The sequence below is a fragment of the Thermobia domestica genome, chromosome 1 (assembly GCF_964235325.1).
Source record: "Thermobia domestica chromosome 1, izTheDome1.hap1.1, whole genome shotgun sequence".
NCBI lineage: Eukaryota > Metazoa > Arthropoda > Insecta > Zygentoma > Lepismatidae > Thermobia > Thermobia domestica.
Window position 1 is genome coordinate 214,077,858 of NC_137454.1, and position 21,364 is coordinate 214,099,221.

Below are 21,364 nucleotides of genomic sequence, written 5' to 3' on the forward strand. Positions count from 1 at the left end.
TTACTGAAACATCTGGTCAGTCCGTATTTCTCCAATCTATTATAATGTTTCCATAAGCGATTAAAGAAAACACTTAATTCAGTTCCCATTAACTATAGAATATATACTATGCATATAATGAGTCAGGGAGAAACACTGAAATGGTTAGTCACTAACTGAAATGTTCTCAGCAAAATCAATGTTTTAAATATATATATGAAAAAACGATGAAAGACTTCTTTGTCCAATTGTGTGGGAAAGAAGCAATTCCCACCAAAGAAAGAACTTATATGCGTTGCAGAATAAAGTATAAATCGAAAATAATAATCACTGTCTTCACGAAATATACAGGGCGTCCACAAAAAAATACTTCTATAACCTGGTGGCGGTTATAGATTGGTGTCCGAAAGTGGAACGACCTGTTAAGTGCACATGTAGACAGGTTGAGAACCCTTGGCCGTCTGACGAAGTATGAATGAAATTAGGTTTTTCACCTGAAAATTTAAAATAAGTTAGTTGGCAACACTGTCATATGGTGTGAGACTTACGTGCATAAACGATGAATGGTTTTTCACCTGAAAAAGGGCTATTTAAAATAGTTAAAGAACTTGTTCACTCACGACAACATGATGAGGTTCCTGCATGAGCAATGTCCAATCCAAATGTTCCATGAAGTAATAAGATCCTCTTGAACAATTGGTGCAGTTGGGTTTCCTTATCTTCCGTTTCCTCACATGTTGAAACCATGCTGTCTTCCTGTGTAAGTATCCTCCATGATTCTCCAACGATGAGTTGATGAGGGGAGAAGGGGAGATTTTTTTTTTTTTTAACACTGGTGTGAGAAACGAAGTACGGTTACAACACCTGTATGATTTTTTTTTTTTTTTTTTTTTTTTTTTTTTTTTAAAGTTCGCAGAAAGCGTTTATAGGGCTATTAAAATTCTTATTTTTTTTTTTTTTAAAGATAAACACAAATACTTTTTGTAAAATGTTTAAGTGTTCCGTTTCGATCACTTTATTTGATATAATATGAAGTAAATACGTTATAGGGCTATTTAAATGTTTTTTTTTTTTTTTTAAACACTAATAAATTCTTTTCATAAAATGTTTAAGTGTTCCGTTTCGATCACTTTATTTTGTGTAATATGAAATAAATATACACACTCAATAACTATTCATGAAAAAATCGACTTAAAGAATTATCAAATATCTCAATAAAAACTTTTTAAATGTCTTCTTTTTAAATATACTGATATCTGTATTTAAAATATAATAATATGAATGAATAAGCAAATAGCAAAACATGTTAAAGGTACTAAAATATTAAAATTATTGTTAAAGTTTCGATATCATTCTAATATATTTGAAAAATATGAAAATCATTGAAAAAATAAAATGAATGGAAATGTAAACACATGATAAAATGACAATATATAAACAAAAATAAGATTTTCACCTGTATGTCCCTTTTTTTTTTTTTTTTAACTGTGCCTCGTGTTGTTTGGTAGAAAAGAACGAAAAATCGTTTTTCAAAAATAAAAAAAAATAAACTTAAGTGTCAAAATTGACGTTCATAGTAATTCCAAGAAATAAGCATGATTCTGCATATCAAAGAAAAGATCGTAATTTCGTTGACATGTATGAAGAAAATTCGGCACGCCATAAGATCAAATGCCATCTGCTCGTCGTGAAAATCGAGACTTTAATTCAATAATGCTCATTACAACAAATGGTTTCGTTCTGAAACAAAGTTATTATTAGCTTAGGCCTAGAATAATGGTCGTTGTTCACTTCCATAAACGTAAACATTGTAGGGTTACCAGAACATATGGGTATTATCTGCAAAAGAGCTTATTAATGCAGCGTTGAAAACTATACGGTGTTGATCCAAGTTTTTCTAAGGTCTGAATCAAGGAAGTTGACTCACTAGTCCAAACATTCCTGAAAATAAATGGTCATTACACCATGAATTGACCAAAACCATAGGTGGGAAAAATGTGTAATACTACACGTACTTACACACACAATATGCCATCGACACCTGCGAGGCAAAAAAAACTAGAAACGAGGAAGGCCTGCAACCCTAGGCACTTACAAAATTGTTTCTGCACAAAACTGAAATATAAACATTAATATTCAGTAAACTACGCGTATGTTCCCTGGAACATAACATACGTCTTCCACCTAGAAAAAATGTGTAAACACACAAAATACAAATGCTCTCGTAGCATCGTAAAGATATGTCTCTATAAGACAAAATACATGAGACCTACTAAGAGAAAAACATGAGATACAAACAAGAATATAGTCAACGACATTACAACTTTCTGGTTGGTCTGAAACATCCAATTAAATTCCCTACAAAACAGCTGTAACAAGCTTCCTTAGGCATCTTCGCTACAAAATTTTCAAAATGGTCTTATTAACATATTAAAATTCAGTCATCGAGCATATGAAATAATTGACAGAAAGTAATTCTCAAAAAACGTTATGGCTTCATACTGTCGGAAAAAAAGAAAATAAGTTTATTTTTCGGGATCTATATCAATATCTCTAAGACGGCTGAAACCTCATAAATAATGGGCCATGTCGATTTTTGAAGAAAATCATCCGTCATTGGCAGTATGGCTGAAACCTAAAGATTTATATTCCAAAACCTTTGGCCATGTTGATTTCTAAAATCCTCCATACTGTTTGTTATGGCTGAAACCTAAAGGTTTATATTCCAAAACCTTTGGCCATGTTGATTTCTGAAGGAAATCCTCCATAACAAAAACAATTTTACTAAAAAAAAATCCAAATAGTTTTGGGACATACTGTGACTAAAATATAACTTTCTCAAAATTAACATGAAAAATAAACATTACAACTCATTAGCATACAAGTACACAATATAGTTACGATTCATAAACGTTAAAATATTCGCTGAAATGTTACTAGACAATAACATACACTAAAAAAAAAATCTAACCTAAGAATACACATGTTTAGTTACGGGTTACTATAAAAGAAGAAGAGAAATGAAAACTATATTTTGCGATTGATGGCGAAAATACAGTTAGCTATGGAATATCCAATGGATTAGCCACATCCATTTTTGCAACAGATCTGCAATTCCAGGAAAAATTGCCTCCCTGAAAAAAAATATTTATCTTTATCCCCATAAAATATCCTACCCGAAGAAGTTCCCTACGGTCGTTCAGTGGTCTAGAGAAGACGAAAAAAAATGTTAATTAGAAATTACAAGAAAATATAGAAGTTAAACATATTTCCGCATATATATTAATATGAGGGGAAAAAACGACCGTTCACCATCAGAATATCTGTTCATATAGTTCCTTCTAAAATAAAAAGATTACTGCTTTCGTTCGGAGAATTATACTATTCACACGACATTCCTGCACATTCTATTACCAACAAGGAAATGTCTGTTATCACTTGTTTAAGGCTTAGCCTACTTTCCGTTCTAAACTTTTCTCTTCGAACAAAATATATCATGTCACATCCTGGAAATTCAAATAAGTCAAAATCGGGTAAATGACGTAAATGAGGTTCAATAAAATTGCAGTAAACACTTCAAAATGAAAACGAAAATCTAAGATTTACACTGAAAAATAAATTTAACATTGATTATAAGTGTAAAGTTTCATATTCTACGCATGAGATTACGTACTAAGTTTCATTTACAAATACAGAAATATATACATAACTAACAACTAAAAATTTTCTTATCCTGGGCATCTCGATACATTTTTTTAAAAAGAAAATCAAACATTAATTCTAAATAACATGTAATAACATATTTAAGAATTTCGAAAGTGGGAAGAAATCCTAAAAGATTTTTTTTTTTTTTTTAAATTTTAAAACACAATAAAAATATATATTATAACGCCAAAACATCTTCCCACTGGCTGAGGGTACGGAAATCTCGCCAAGATTTCAAATTGCTTTTAAAATGCAATTCCCCTACGTATATAATGCGTTAATTATTTATTAAAAAATCTAAATTCAAACATCTGAAATGAAAACAAGAAAAAATTAATAACATTAAACTAATAGTAAGTAAATGATAAGGTTTGCAACACAAATGCACAGCTGACTGAGGTATGAAGTACTACGTTGAGCAAAGACACACACACACACATACACAAAAAAAGAATCAATCAGCTGTGTGTCGTCCGTCATACGTAACCATAAACACAAGTGGTTCTAGAGTCTGGCGACTGCCTTATCAAAACAAAAGAAAGAAAAATGTGTTATCTGCTCTTTGCTGAACAGTTAAAAGCTGGAAGCAAAAATGAGTTTAAAAGAAATGCGTAGTTCTTCTTTTCGTATCCAGGTGTTCTATCAAAAACTAAAAGCAAAAAGGAAGAAAATGAATACATGTTTATCGCTTAGAAATGCGTCGCTCGCCGAGGAGAAAAATTTGTATCAACACACAAAGTCTCGGTTACTTTTTTTTTTTTCTTTTTCTATGATTACTGTTTCTACTTTGATAATTACGGTTTGTTCGTTTATTTCTACGATGGTTACTTCTACGTACAAATCTATGCTTAATGTCACACAAATTGCGGTTCCTGTCTCGTTTGTGAGAACTCAGGTTACGTGGCCGTGATTTACGACTCCTTCTGTTTCTGTTACTACCTTTTCGAGTGCGGTCTTGGTTCTGATTCCCTTTGAATTTCGTATTGTTTACGATCTGAACTTGGTATCTTTGCTTATTACAATAACTGTAACTTCGTTTACGCTTTTTCTCTCTGTAGTTTGTGGTAGTTTGTTTTGTGCGCTTACGACCTCGGTTCTGATTCCTATCAATTCTCATATTATTTACACGCTGATCCTGGTACCTTTGATTATTATTCTTATTATACGAAAAATTTCGTTGGTTACTTTGGAAACCGAAATTTTGATTACCATTATAATTATTACCCTGCTTGTATCTTTCTTCTCTACGACTTTGCTGAGCCTGTAAAGTTTCTAATTTTTGAATTGCGGCCAAAAACTCCCTGATATTATTACATGAATGAAGAAAGAGTTCAGTTTTAAATCTATTAGGCAAAGTCTGTATTACATCTGTAAGTATGAGAAATTCAGGCAATTGCGGTGTCAATTCACGAAGTTTATTGAATTGATCTAGCGCGAAATCATGTACGGAACTATGTACCTTGGGATCGAACCTAGTACTCTTACAGGTTGATAGCCTGTGTTGTACTGTGGCTTTTCCCGCGAAAGCTTCAATAAGTGCTTGTTTTATTTGCTCATAGTTAATAAAGTCGTCTTTCCTGATATTGTACCAACTTAACGAAACTCCTTGCAACAAATGTGGAATGAGTTTAAACAGAGCTTTATCAGAAAGGTTGGCTAATTGAGCTGTAAGCTCTAGCTTTTGCAAATAATTGTGAATTGATTCACTGGAAGGATCACCCTGAAATTTAGGAAAACACTGTATTTCCTTAAGCATGACATCGTCTTTTAATTTCGTATTTTTTCTCTGGCGATTAGTGAAAGTAACATTTTTGTCGCGCTTGCGCCTTCGGTCACATACAACCTTGATTTCTGAATCATCACTTGCACTATCACTACTACTGGTGTTTTTACATTCCGAATAAGCCGAATCACTGTAGTGCCTATTTCTAACTTGTCTAGGAGTATCTGCTTCTACTCGGGGTTCGAATTCTGACGCTCTAATTTCGGTACTTTCTACTCTCTGGGCGAGCTCTACCATATCACGTCTAATTTCTTTTATGTTCTTATCTATTGCCCGTATTTCGGCGCGACATTCTGCGTTAGATTCATTTTTTACCTTCATATTGTAATCTATCAGTTTCGCCTCTTCATATACCATTTTAATGTCTTTACCTTGCCCTTCTACGCGTTCAGAAATTTCCTCAATACGGTCATGCATCTCATCTAATTTATCGATTGTGTCTATATGTAAACTAACGCAGCGTTCCTTATTAGCCTGACACACATCTCGGGCTGATTCCAACTGCCCTTGGAGGGATTGTGTGTAATCGTGCAAGCCTCCTAAATGATTCTGAATTTTACAGATTTTTGTTTCTATTTGTTCTACACGATGGCATGTTTCTTCAGTCTGTTGCCTAACTTCGACGCTGGTCTGTGTGGCGAGTTCGATTGCCTGTTTAGTACTATGACTGACTTCGTGAAGCTGGTCATGAATCTTCAGTGTTATGCCATCGTATTTTTGTTCGAGGATTTCGTTCCTTCGTTTACTTTCGGCCTCTACATTCCTAATACTTTGTTCTAATCTTTGGTTATTTTCGCGGCATTCCCTTTGTACAGCGTCTAACTTCTGACCTAACTCACTCTTTAGTTCTTTTTCTAATCTAGCTAGGTTTTCTTTATTTTCCTTTTTTAAATCTTCAATATTCTCTTTAAAAAGTAAACTTATCTTAGTAATCATATCTACTTCCTGTGCCATCTTAGACAAAAATAAACTTGAAAAAACATACAATTAGAATAAAATATAAAGTCACAAGCTATGATTAAAATCACCTGAAAGAGATTTTTTTTCAGATTCCTGGTACTAAGCTGAAAGAGAAACGATATATTAATATATTTATCTTATGAGTATTCGAGCACCAACGGTCTCGATTCGGGTCGGTAGTTCGGGCGTCATTTATTTGTAATCGATTGAGTGTTCATGTCCGCTGTTCGGGCGTCCATTTATTTGTAACCGTCCTCAGTTCGTGGTCCATGTTCGGGCGGCATTTATTTGTAACCAACTCAAGTTCGTGGTCCATGTTCGGGAAGCTATTTATTTGTAACCGCCTGTAGTTCTGTTCGCTGTCCTCGGCTCGTGGTATTACCAATAGCATACTCCTGATACTTTAACTTACCTGGACAGGACGATGAAGACCTCTCCAAGAAAGGTTACAAACTGTTTCCCAAAAAGCTCGTCGGTCTCAATAATGAGATGAGCATTAGGCGCCGAGAGGTTCGGGTGTCTCGTCTCGAAAACCTCACGGACGATCAGACGGTCATCCAGACCATAACGCACACAAACATCACTCATACACACAACGAAAACACACTGGAGTAATTGACACTATACTTATTTATTAGAACACTATTTTGAAAAAAAAATATAACGAAGAGAAATGAATACAACACTGGACACTAATAAATTTTGCCGTTGAAATTACGTTTTGCCCTATTCGGGAGATATAGCCCTTTCTATGTATATATGATTATAATTCGGGTATCACTATAAATACTTTGCTCACACCATGAACACACTTGGGGGATTCGCATTGGGGAAAAGTTGTCTGGATCGTCCCACGATGAACCCAGTTGTTACGCTGAACAGTCCTGCAGCGTAAAAGTAAATCTTGAGTAAATAAACGAAAAGAAGGTCTTCACAGTTGAATTCTGATATTGGAGGGCGCGTATATAACTTTTGAAACGCACAAGGTCTGAGGACCTGGGATTTCACTGATTGGGGCTAGCCGTAAGAAATCGTCCTTCACCGGCTAAATAGCTTGTGCCCCTTAACACAACTTATGTTTGAAGTTCAACGCGAGATGCGTGGTTGCATCTTCCAGACCTGGAGTCAAACTCCCTGAGCGTCCAAGCTCAAGCTACGGATTGCAATGGTCAACAGAAAAGTGTTGGCAGTTCATTTCAAAAATCATTCGGTTAACTCACCTGTATGCACATACAAACAGAATATAGAAAACAATTTCTGTTAATTTTAGTCAACTGCCCATAATGCACTAGACACGGCGATAACACTGGCGTGAGAAAGTACAGATAACGGGCTACGAAACAACACAGTTGGTGCCACTTTGGTTACTGAAACATCTGGTCAGTCCGTATTTCTCCAATCTATTATAATGTTTCCATAAGCGATTAAAGAAAACACTTAATTCAGTTCCCATTAACTATAGAATATATACTATGCATATAATGAGTCAGGGAGAAACACTGAAATGGTTAGTCACTAACTGAAATGCTCTCAGCAAAATCAATGTTTTAAATATATATATGAAAAAACGATGAAAGACTTCTTTGTCCAATTGTGTGGGAAAGAAGCAATTCCCACCAAAGAAAGAACTTATATGCGTTGCAGAATAAAGTATAAATCGAAAATAATAATCACTGTCTTCACGAAATATACAGGGCGTCCACAAAAAAATACTTCTATAACCTGGTGGCGGTTATAACACCACGTTAAATTTAAGTTACAAATATGCATAATTGCAATTATTATGAATATTTATTCAAAGTAGTTTACCTAAAGCAAAAAAGAGAGTTACTAAAAAGTAGGTACAAAGTTGAATAACACAAAAAAGCCATTAGTAATACAAGTATACATTTTCCGTAACTCGTAATTTTCCACCTTAAAACAAATCTGAAATCGGATTTATTTCCTGTTGGTAACTATTTGGCGGTAAATCATCCGCAGTGGAATGATGTCCATCCTTCAGCCAAGAAATAACTAGCTTGTCTACTTTGAGCTTGTCTAGCGGTGAGCCATTAACATTGATGAGCAACAAGTTAAACAATGTTTGAGCACTTAATCTATTTCTAATATCAGTCATCTGTAAATTCATAAGGGGTAAATCCCCGTTCGCACTCTGTCGTGGAAATTGAGAATACTTCTACCCGATTTCTGCAACTTCTCATCGACAATCTACTTGTTAGACTTAAGTCTGATAACGATTTTTCTCGGTCAGTTTTGAAATACTCAGCAAGAAGTATCATCTCTCTATCACCATACAACATCTTTTCCATATCGACCATGTCAGTTGGTAATGTCGACCTATGTAGAACAGAAACTTCTTCTACCACGCCTTTGATAGGGAATCTTTTGAATAGATTATCAATTAAAGCCTGATAAACTGATGATTTCTTATTTGTTTATAAATTTAATTTTTGTAATTACACATGAAAGTTTGATACCATTACCAAGTTCCCTCCCCCGTCTAGAAAGCGAAAGCGGACGAGGTTTCTGGAAAGTATTCAGAGGTGAATGGGAATTTCCCTCCTTCAACTTCAATTACCACACTGCTGTTTGCCATGTGCCAAATTACGATGAATTTCAATTAAATTATCATAGTATAATTATTTCTTTGTTGAATTATCAATACTTTTCAGTGGAAAAAGGATGAAATTTCAAAGTTCCAAATCAAAGTAAGTAGACCAACGTAAAAGGAAAAAAAAAGTGTAAAATTTTCCATATAATTATGCGTACAATCCAAACTTAAAATTTCCGTGTAATTAAGCTTACAGTAGAAATTTTATGCCTATTTTAGTCAAGTTTCTGGGTTGATTGCCCTATGCTGTGAGCCCTCCATATAATAAACATAAGCTTCAGCAATTATTATAGCAGAAAGCAATGGATATATGAAGCCAAGCACTGTATTTTTTGTTTCTGATTTTTTTTCTGAAATAACATCGATCGTTTTCGATCTTTTTTACAAACCAACACACTACCAATTTTCCATATATAGAAAGTACCCCCCCTCCATATAAAGGAGAATTTTTAAAAAAAATGCTAGAACACATTCTGTTTATTTTCAATAAAGAGTTAATACACTGAATTTCAGCTCCGTAAGTTTAACGGCTTACGAGATATTCATTTTTTTTTCGCAAAAATTCGGATCCTCACTACCTCCTTAGGATATTATGTATTATAATAAAAGCAATATAACATCCCAATTTGGATTAAGGCCTAACTGTATACCAAAAGTAATTTCATTTGACTTTGCAATTGACCGTGATGATCAGGCACACATAGTTACATTCATTTTTTATAAATTTATTTATATATTACAGTGATTCAAAAATGTATTTTTTCCAGTAGTTAGCTCTAAAAGCCCACAGGTCTCGAAAGCCAAGTTGTAGTGTAAGTTCTATTGCTATTATTGCTAGTGTTCTGAAGTATTTTATTTGTTTGCTGACGGAGTTTCAAAATTAGCTCTTTAGATCTTTCCCTTTGAATTTGTTCAAATTCCTCAGTTACGCTACATACATCAGGAATGGCCAACGTGTTGACTGTCAAATTCTGACAGATAGTCCGCGGCAGTCACTCTACCGCCACTCATCAAACCTTGATTTCACCCTCACCCTCATGAGAGCCGCCCTTGTGTGGCTGAATACTTATGCTTGCATCGTAGTTCAAGGAACATTTTGAAGTAAAGGCATTTTATACTGTTGATAAATGATGTAAACATCACTATCGACCGAGATCTCCATTGTAACAGTTGTTCCATTTTAGGTGTTCCATAGTAAGTTATACGTTGATATGTTTAGTTTCCTTTCTTTAGGACGTATGTTAAGCAAGGGCGGATCCAGGACGGACTTCTGGTGGGGGGTGGGTTGTAATACTACTACTTAGAGCTACTTTTAAGAGCTCCAAACTCTGGGATGCGTTTTATTTGTATATATAAAATAGTTTCCTCTTCTGGGGGGGGGAACGATCGCCCCCTGGATACGCCACTGACGATAAGGAAATAATTCAACAAATAGGTTGAATAATTGATGCTCTGATCCTCACGAAGGAGGCCCTCTCGAGGCCTCCTCACCCTCAATTACCCTCGCCCTCAATGATATGAGGGCGAGGGTGCGCGAGGGCGAGGAAAAGTTTTGAGCACGAAGGCGAGGGCGAGCGAGGATAATGGACAACTCCTATCGCGAAGGCGAGGGTGCGCGAGGGCGAGGACAAGCTTCGATGGCGAGGGTGAGGGTGCGCGAGGGCGAGGAAAAGCTTCGACGAAAAGGGTGAGGGTGCGCGAGGGCGAGGACAAGCTTCGATGGCGAGGGTGAGGGTGTGCGAGGGCAAGGAAAAGCTTCGACGAAGAAGGTGAGGGTGCACAAGGACGAGGACAAGTTTCGGCAGCGAGGGCGAGGGTGCGCGAGGACGAGGACAAGCTTCGATGGTGAGGGTGAGGGTGCGCGAGGGCGAGGACAAGCTTCGATGCCGAGGGTGAGGGTGCGCGAGGACGAGGACAAGTTTTGGCCGCGAGGGCGAGGACAAGCTTCGATTGCGAGGGCGAGGAAAAGCTTCGACGAAGAGGGCGAGGGCGATGGACAATTCCATTCGCGAGGGCGAGGGTGAACGAGGGCGAGGGCCAACTGCTACTGCGAGGGCGAGGGTGAGTGAGGTCGAAGTAATATGAACATCTTTGTTCCCATGCAGAACACAGCTGTTGTCTGCTACCGTCATTCGACGGTGGCATTTTGTACCTGCACGCACAAGTACTTACTCTAGTTGTATGGATAGTATAGCTGTAGTAGGAGGCCTTGTTTTGGAGTGTTCCGTTGTGAGTTAGAGTGTATGTCGATATCATGAGGCGAATTAATCCCATGAGTGTTGTCGAACTGTTAGAGGCAAAGTTGCGACATCCTGAATATGGAAACGTAATCGGAGTCGAGGACATGGAGTTCGCGAATATAGCATAATAATTCACAAGTACAATGAAGATGGCGCAGAAATGCATGAAGATACGCTGGATAGGTAGTGATTTTGAAGGATATACGGAACCCTTACTTAGAGGTAGCCCGTCGAGCAGTACAAGATTTTCATCTTCAGATCAACAGGAGCCTTCGAGTGAAAGTGAATACGAACCATCTCCACCCGAAAACGTCGCGGGCCAGTATATTACAAGATATTGATGACAGCATACTGGAGAACGCTTATAAAGACTGTTACAATCGTGGCTTCAACTCCTGTAGCAAACTTACGAGTTGCTATAAGTGCATTCGAAGTACATCATATTACAAGTAATATTAGATTATATGAATAGCAAAAGGAGAGATCGAGCTCACTTCAAGAAAAACAGGCTGTCACAATTAAAAACGATACTGTCACAATTTGATAAAACAAGAGCGTATGGCTCTGCTGTTCACTGTTGGCATCTGCAAGTATAGGCACTAGAATCGTCTAAAGAGGTTCGCCTAGACAGTTTCACAGCTTCGATTACTTTTATCTACAAACTTAAGACTGTATATGTAATTTCTTCCAGGCATATTACTACGTTCGTCACACGTAAGGACATAAAAGATGATCATAGTACTCGTCAGAAAGCACAAAAGTTTGGGAGGAAGTAAATAAATATGTAACAGACGGGAATGTGGACAATGTTCGGAACAGTGACCAAAGTCAATGTAATTATGAAATGTTTTCATTGTCAGCACTATCTCACAGAAGCGAGAAAACTATAACTGGTATGTTGCAGTCTGTGCATGGCTCTACACACAGCAATACAATCGACGTGGCGTTATTAATTAATGGCAAATTAGCTAGCAGGCTCTAAATCTGTTTTGAAGAGGGAGCTCCCTCGTGGCTAAGCGGTTAGCGTACGCGCCTTTGTTGTGGGAGACCCCGGTTCGATTCCCGACGGGAGCTTATGTGGTTCGGATTCCACGTTAATCAGTAGATCCACGTCTCATATAGCCTCGCTGCTAAAAGGGACACTAAACTAAAATCAACTCAACTCAACTGTTTTCAAGAACCACAAGGCAGTTTTGGCCCAAGTGTTTCAAAAGAAACTTGAAGCAACATATCCACGAAACATTCATGTGAAGGCAAGGAAAAGTGGCAAAATGACAAAGGAGCACATAACAAGTTTTTTAGCTACCGTCCTTGGCGAACATGTACGTGACGATCCGAAGGGCCTATTGCTGTGTGATTCCTGGTCAGACCATAAAGATCATACTCTGTTAGATGCAAGTTTTCCGAACAAGGATGTTATGCTGAAGATATTTCACCAAAGACAAAATACCTAGTTATATCATAAATACTGTCACAAGTTTGAATGTGAATAACAGAGAGAGTATTAACACCAAGGCAATTTATTTTGGTCATGTTTTACATTGATATGTTGTACACCTGACGCACCCATCATTTTTCGAAATGTTCTCTCTTGGCCCTGATGCAGGCACGAAGTCTGTCTGACCACTGGTCAATGGCATTACGCACCACGTCCATGGGAAAATTGTTCACTGCTCGGGTCAAGGATTGTTTTAGACTATCGGCAGATGGATGCTGTTTATGGCAGACCTTTGCCTGAAGGACTGCCCAAAGTTTGTAGTCCAACGGGCTGCTAGAAGGCCAGTCAGTAGTAGAAATGAAGTTGGGGACGTTCCGTGCCAGCCAGTCCTGGGTTGTTTTCGCTTTGTGGCCTGGAGCGGAATCCTGCTGGAAAGTCCACCTTTCTCCAGGGAACATGATAGCAGACAGTGGTTTCACTATAGGTGTTAGCACTGTGTCCTGGTACACCTTGGCAGATGTTTTAACACCTTGTTCGCAAAAATGGAGCTGGGTTGTGCCTAAGTAGCTCACTTCCCACCAAACCATCACTAAGGCAGAATGATGTGCCCTCTGAACCCTTGGAGCTGCCTTAGCAGCTGCAGTAATTGACGTGGCATACACACAGTCATTTTGGGCGTTGTAGGCCTGCTCAGTTATGAACACCTTTTCGTCAGTGAACAGAATCTTTCTGTGCTGACAAAATATTTTTCTGGTGATTTAAAACAATATGGCGGATCGACCCAAAAACGGGTCGGTGGGAATGAACTGGTAGGGATTTTTATAGGTAATAATGCTCCATTTTGGGAGCAGTGGAAACAAATAGGCAGGGGGGGGTTTCACTCAAGAAAACACGGAATATTATTCTGTGGAATATATAACACGGAATATAGGTAAATTTCTTTGTAGTCTTCTCAGAAATAAGCATGGATGCAAACTGGATGCATATATATTTTGTCTTGGTAATACAATAATGATAATACAGCTTCCACTTTGGTCCACTGATATTACATGACCTAGATTGTCCTTCGTGTTTTCCAATATTTGTACTCTACAAAATAGTTTCAAGCAATTACACTTAATCCTTATTTGCCCATTCTCGATTACTGGTTCTACTTCACCCTTTTCACTCATGAATGAAATTTGTCGAAAGGATTAACATGACATCCATCATTACACTTCTTACACTTTTCAGTTGTATTATTGTGACATTTGTTGCATCGCACTTGTGTTGCACTTTTCACAGGAACGTAGTTCTGTTCATCCAATCTATATCATCAATAACTCGTTTCTTCTGGAGCTGACTGTTTTGGGATCGTTGTCCGTCTGCGCTTTTTGAGGTAGCTGTTGACAATGTATTTTGTAAAAATAAGAACATCGAGTTTGTCGTCTTTACATTCGGATATTGATGCTATAGTTGGCAATGTTATCTAATTTGTTGAAGCCTCCCATAAGAGTTGTAGTTCGTAATGCATGCTGGCTGCTGAATATCTACTTTCTTGGTATCCTTACTGCCGTACCGTTTAGCCTTACCTAATGGAGCAATACTTGTGAACGTGGATGCAACTGTGTTGTTATTACGATAACGCACAAAAACTTCTCTCTCTCACTTGAGAGTAAGCACCTCTACTCTTCATTTTTTTCATTATTGGAATATATATACATACTGTACAAGGATAGCGTGCGTTTCGGCATAGTAATGTAAAGGCATTGACTGACCGAGAGATATCCAGACGTCAGTGAGCCTATTTAACACTGTACGCGTGAAGATATTTACCAAATTTGAGTTTTACTACTATTTTTGGTATTAGATTACTCGTTTTGCCACAGTATTAGAAACGAGCCTAATTTTCCTGCACTTGAAGTAGCTGTTATTCTCCAAAAGTATACGTTATCATCGTGAAATACGCCTATCCTATTGTTCCTACATCCGCAATAATAAAACTATACTCAAGAGAAATCTCCTACCCATTCGTTCCCACCGCCCCATTTTGGGGACACTTACTTTTAAGTTACAAGTTTATGAACACAAGGAAATTAATTATCATGAAAGAATATTCTAATGAAACAAAGACTTCTAACAATTTAAAATACACCACAAATAAATGCCAACATATTTTAAATAATTTAAAACTACATCTTTCCTTTTACCTTTCTTTCCTTTTCAAACATTGGTCGAAAATACCCCAAATTTACTCAAACCCAAACGAAAACAATTGCCGGCGACAGAGCGTGCTGCAAGTGTTGTTGGACACACACACACACACACACACACACACACACATATATATATATATATATATATATATATATATATATATATATATATATATATATATATAATCTTCGCAAAGAAACGAATTCAAATCAAGAAAGTAATTTCATGAAAAAATAATATATGCACCGCCTCAAAAATGGCAGGAATAAATGGTTTATATACTACAGTCTTTCTTAAAGTTAGTTTCGTTCAGAAATCTGAAATGATAGCTGCCTTTACTTGATTTAAACAAAGCAAGAATGGTTCTTAATGGAAAAGAAGACAATAAAAAAATAACAATATAGTTTAATAACGAACGTATATTCCAAATTCATTAAACGATTTTTTTCTATTCGTTTACTCAAAAGTTACCACCTTAGGGATTATTGCATTAAAAATAATTTAAAATGTTTGATTGCACATTCCAATTCTTTATCAATCTGTACTGTTTCTCAATATTTTAGTTAGTAGCAACGTATCATTACTGAGAAGGTGAGCCAAGTATTTAAGAATAAGGATCTTTCTCCCTCATAGCTCCGGCACTGCCGGCGTTGAAATTTCAAAGTCCTAGAAAGTAAGTAATTTTCAAACAGCTGAAATTCTTTCTTTAGGTTCAAACGATATATATATATATATATATATATATATATATATATATATATATATATATATATATATATATATATATATAATATTAGATCGCAGCTCCCTCCATCTTTTCTTTCTTTCTTTCTACTAAGTCTTCATTTCTCTGACAAGTATGTAGAAGTAATATCAAAAAAGTAAGTTTTCTTAAGGAAGAACTGGTGGAAACTGGACTCAGCTATCAACTATGACGTGAGCCTAAGTCGTGTTTTCCTTATTTCTAGAAATAAGAATCTTTGTGATTATTGCCATTAGTATTTAACTGTGACTAAACAAGGAAATATACTGCTGTATTGAGGCCTCGTTCAGACTTTACTGTCACCAATATGTTTTCAGTAATGAGAATAAATTCATTCTGACAACCGCACAACTGGATGTTCATGGGCGGTCTTGTTTGTTTACATGTATTCTCTCTCTCTCCTAGCTTGTTGTGGTCCTTCAACGTATGATCATAAATCAATTTGTGGTGACAAACCTAGTTTGTTGCATGCTCGTGCTACTAAACCCTTCTTACAGATAAACATACGGCGCTTATTCGAAACGAAGAAACAGAGAGACTTGTCGAAAATACGAGTGCTGTTCTAATAAGTAATTGTTCTAGTGTACAATATAAAGTAGCGGTTGGAAGTCAGTAAATGCAGCGGTTGGAGTTCCAAAGGCATATAGTTACGCGCCAACGCGCTCCCTACCCTCGATTGCTACTTAAATATTTAAAAAAAAAAAAACTACACACAGGATTCCAGGATTTTATATACCCTCCTTTGCGATTTTTATACTTATTTATGTTTACGTCCACTAGTAATGTTTTAATATTCATTTAATATTCGATTTCAAACATGGTGAACGCTTGCCCATTGTGGGTTTAAAAGTGCCTACACGAAATTTTTTTATCGATTTTGTTAAACATAAGCAAAATGAAATATACTCTAAGATTTGAAGTATATTTTAATAATATATGTATGTTCCAATTCATTTCCGGGATATAAAAGAGAAACATATTCTCCACATACCATATTCTTTCTTCACACACACACACGTATATATACTTGCAAAAAATAAATAAATAAATAAATAAATATGGTGAACTTGTAGTAGAATTGAAAATACTCTTTGGGATATACTCTGAACACTACTCCCTCTTCCGTCGTGAAAATAACTTTAATTCAATAGTTTGACCAATACTCCACGCGAATACTTGTTTTTGTGTTTTGTTAATTATTATTCTCTTCCATACAAGTTGCAAGCAACTTTGTCGTCAGTTATAGAGGTGGTTGAGTTAGGCGCTACTTAGTCGAGGAATTCGTAACCATTACAAAATTAAATTTTACATCTGTCAAGTGATTGCAACCACTTGTTGCTAATACAAGATGATAGGGACGATGTATGTATAAATTCGCTTTTTCGTGTTAGGAAATACACCGAAATTTGCAAACATTTAACATGTAGGCGCGTCTTTTTAAAATGCACTAAGTGTGCTATAAGTGTTGACTCAGAAACTGGTATATTTTTTATTGAAGCAATCACTCAAAGTAAATCCGTAGATCTTCCTTGTATAAGCTTACATTATAAACAATCGTATCACTCTTGTCATTCTCTAATTTACCGAGTGGATGTACACATACTGTTCACGTTGTTGGCTTGTAGTTAGGAGATAGTCCCGGATTCGAATTTCGCTGCTGTCGAAGTTTTTCTAGATATTTTCTTCAGTGCTATCAAGCGAATGCTGAGGTTAACATGTTTGTTTTTGTTAATTATTTCCAGTGTGAAGTATCAATTTGGATCTCTGTTAATATATAAATGTTTCAGAATACTGTTATAAAGTTAGCTAACTTTATCTATAATTCCTGTTTTGCATCTCTGAAAGACTCGATGTTAGTTATTTGGAACGACAGCAAGTAGCTCAATAGTAAGAATCTTCACGGCTGATAGTAGGAGTCCTTGGTTCGAATTAAATTGATTTGATTTTAGCGTCTCTGTCAGCAGCGAGGTTATATGAGACGTAGACCTACTAATTAACGTGAAAGCTGAACTACATGAGTTCGCTCCGGAAACTGTCCTGGGTTGGTCTCGATATTTTCCTCGGATTTCCCGTTTCCTGTCAATATCACAATTCCACCAAATTTCCGTTCTCATTTATTTATCATTTGCCGCATTTAACCTAGTAAATGCAGTTTCAATTAAAGACTAGATTTTATTTTGATGTTTAAAATGGAACTTCAAAATACAATACAATATATACTCTGTTCTTCTGATGAAATAACATTAATAGTTTCTAGAGTTGAAGACGTTAAACTGCAAAACTATCAAAGATAGAGGAATTGTATTTGTATAACAATATATGCATACTTTTTTTTTTTTTAAGAAAGAAATATGCGACATAGAAGGCTTACAACGCCAGGAACTTTTGAAGTAGTCTATACTTCTTTAAAAAAGATTGTACAATACTTTTCTTGCACTAAAGACAAATCTGTTTCTAAACCCACGTTCTTAAACAACCGGGCGATAAAATCACACAATTTTCGGCATATTTGCTTTTTAGGGGGAAAAAAAATGGATTTATCAAAATACTATAAACGTGTCAAGATCGATTCTTCAAAATGGGACATTTTACTTGGAACTAGAAGAAGTAGAACAGTCGCCACTCTAATAAGGACTTCGCAGTTTTCGTGCGTTTTGTGCATGACATCGTGAAGTTGTGTTCCTTATTGATTGACACCATTAAGTTTTATAACTCTTGATAAAGACCACAGAGTAGTAGTCCGCAGTACGTCCAAAACATTAGAAATGTTTATCTTTCAGTTTCGTACAATCAGAATTCCGTATCCTTAATAAATTCGATGTTATTGTGTAGCCAGTATAAATATAACTATTTCTCATTATGCATTTATTTGACTAGTAGAATTGGATGATCCAGACCACAAGGACATTTACCTAGGTATATTTTCAAGCAGATAAGCGTGTTGATTCGTCTGTTGGAAAAGTAGTAAGTGAAAAATTAAAGGTAAACCTCTAGCGTCCTAATAGATTCCAAAAAAACCGGGAAGATTGGCGCTTACCGCGTAAGAATGACTGAAACCGATAAAATATTATCATGATCACCATAGGTATTCTGCCATTATGGATAAGTCAATTGCCGCAACTAAGAAGCTTCCATGCTTCACGGTCTTCAATGAACCTCTTTGTCTTCACGTACAGTTTTTCTGTTTTGATGCCGTCCATCAGTTGTAGCGTCCTTTACCCTCTCCCCTTTTCCTGACACAATTTCCTCTAGTACGTCTCTCATGATATATCTTCTTAGCCAATGTCCCAACCAGTTTCTTCCTCTTCTCAATAATATCTAAAATTATCATTTTCTTCCTCCATCATTTCCAACACTCTCTCATTTGTTTTCCGCTCAACCCAGTCAGTTCTCTGTATTCTTCTCCACACCCACATTTCGAAAGCTTCCAGTCGCTTTTCATCATCTTTGCGTAATATCCTTATTTTTTCCCCATACAGTACAATACTCTACAACAAGCATTTTATGAGTCTTTTCTCCTCAACTCTTTATTTAAGGTCCAACAAAACAAACTTCTCTTGCTCCTAAAGGTTTCTTTCGCCATTGCTTTTATTTCACGATCACACTTTGTCTTTCTTACATTTATTTTCATCCTATGTTCTTCAAAGCTCTTCCTCAAGTTTTCTAATACCTTATTGATTTTCTTTTCACACCTAATCATTCTACGTCCTATCTAAAAGCCGTTATGTAGGTTCTTTTTCACTGTCTTTTCTAGATACATATTAAATAATGTTGGCAAGATACAACATTCCTGTCGAACTCCCCTTCCAATTATTCTCCTCTGTCATTTCCTCCCTATTCTAACAGTTACTTGTTTCGTATATAAGTTTCTTATAAGTCTTCGCTCTTTCCATTCCACTTCAACCTTCTTTAGAACTTCCAACAATAATTCTCAGTTCATGCGGTCAAAAGCCTTTCTTAGATCAATAAATAGAATATGTACGTCTTTCTCTTTTTGCATAAACCTTTCACTGATTACCCTTAATAATTCAGTTGCATCTCTTGTGCCCTTACCTCTCCTGAACAGTCCCTTCTTAACTTTTTCATTTGTTCTTTCATACAACCTTCTGTTCAGTATTCGAAGCAAAATTTGTACTGTATGTGATGTGAGACTAATAGTTCTATAATCCTCACAACTCTCTAGGTTAGCCATTTGTATAATGATCGTCTTCCGGAAGTCTTTCGGCCGCTCTTCTGCTCTATATATTTCATTGCAGTGTCGTAACAGTTCTTGTTTGTCCTTGCCTCTATTCTCAGTGGATTCGATTGTTGTGTTATCTATCCTGTTGCTTTTCCATTCCTAATCTCGGAGGTAGCTTTTTCAGACTCATCCTGAAGAATACTAAACTCTTTATCATCCTTGTGTATTTCCATTTTCTGCTTCAATATGTAGGCGACACGGTCTGTCCCTGCTCCCATCTCTCATCCTCAACATATTCCTTCCATCTTCCTAAGACTTCACTTCTCTCGCTGATTATCTTCCTGTTCTTATTTTCTACTGTCATCTTAATACACCCTTGTTTCCTCAGAAGTTCCATAGATTTCACCTCCTTGTACATATCCTCATATTTTCCACCTCTCTAATTCTTCTATGTCCATGCATTTTCTTTTCTAAAACTCTTTCCTTGCTCTGTCTGTTTCTCTTCGTAGCTCGTTGTTTAACTTCCTGTATATCTTTCTGCCTTCTTCTATATCAACCTGTTTCCACGTCCTCCTTTCTCTCATTTTCTGCATCTATTCTGTAACCCATGATTTCGTGAATAGATAATACAAATAATATGTATCATTAATTTTTGTGGTCATCTTTTCATTAAACGTAAATAACCAGTAACAGCTATATGAATTTAAAGGAATCGCATAATTATTAAGGATGTTCCGTTTTCATTCATAATTTCGCTTGTTGGAATATCACCATAGTTTGTTACTAGCCTTGTGGACAGATATTAGTGTTCTCAGTTTCTGAGATTGTTACGTTAATCACTTTTCACAATTTCATAGCTTGAAAGTCTTAAGTTTTGATCAAGAATCGTCCATCGTTATTCTCACCTGAAGTGTAATTCCTGGCATATATAAGAGGAACAAGAGAGTTGTACGAATTTCATACGCAAACAAAAGCAAATTTCTGAAAATTATTATTTATATATTTTTAACTTTCAATTCAGAATTTTCATTATCTGGTAAAACATTGTACGATTGGGATACTTTCACCAAACAACGGGAAACCGTAAATATCGTGTTGATTTTGAAAACATAATAAAAGAAAAGTTATAATCCTTTTATTCCACAAACATAGTTAATTGATATTATATAACTGAACAAACTGTCATCAAATGAATCTAGATTATTTGCATCCTGTCCTAATCGTGTCGGCCAAAATCCGATATCAGAGTAATCAAGACCGATATCTTCAATTCGCGGGAAACTCTTCTTGATAGTGGTGGCCTTCTTATTATAACTTCCCTTAAACTCATAAAACCTCAGTATTGCTTATACATACCATATATAATATGCTATGTTTTTGCTTAGAAAGTGTCTGAACCCGTCATCATTTGTCATAATAGCTTATCACATTGAAATGTTAGCATAGAAACTACGTTCAGCTGGAAGAAAGGTGAGATTGATCAGAAAGCATCTTGGCGTGTTCTGTACC

At 36.2% G+C, this 21,364-nt stretch overlaps 2 protein-coding genes across 4 annotated transcripts in view; one reads left to right on the top strand and one right to left on the bottom strand.

The window, feature by feature from the left end:
• The window catches only part of LOC145693608 (phosphatidylcholine:ceramide cholinephosphotransferase 2-like), a 391,824-nt gene that overhangs the window by 221,464 nt on the left and 148,996 nt on the right, over nucleotides 1-21,364 (top strand). The window lies entirely within an intron of this gene.
• LOC145693602 (uncharacterized) lies at nucleotides 500-7,941 on the bottom strand. The gene is made up of 2 exons (XM_081769739.1): nucleotides 2,712-7,941; nucleotides 500-2,636 (listed from the first exon to the last, which is right to left on the bottom strand). The coding sequence occupies exon 1, from the start codon at nucleotides 6,419-6,421 to the stop codon at nucleotides 4,430-4,432; it is 1,992 nt and encodes a 663-aa protein (XP_081625865.1). The 5' UTR covers nucleotides 6,422-7,941; the 3' UTR covers nucleotides 500-2,636; nucleotides 2,712-4,429.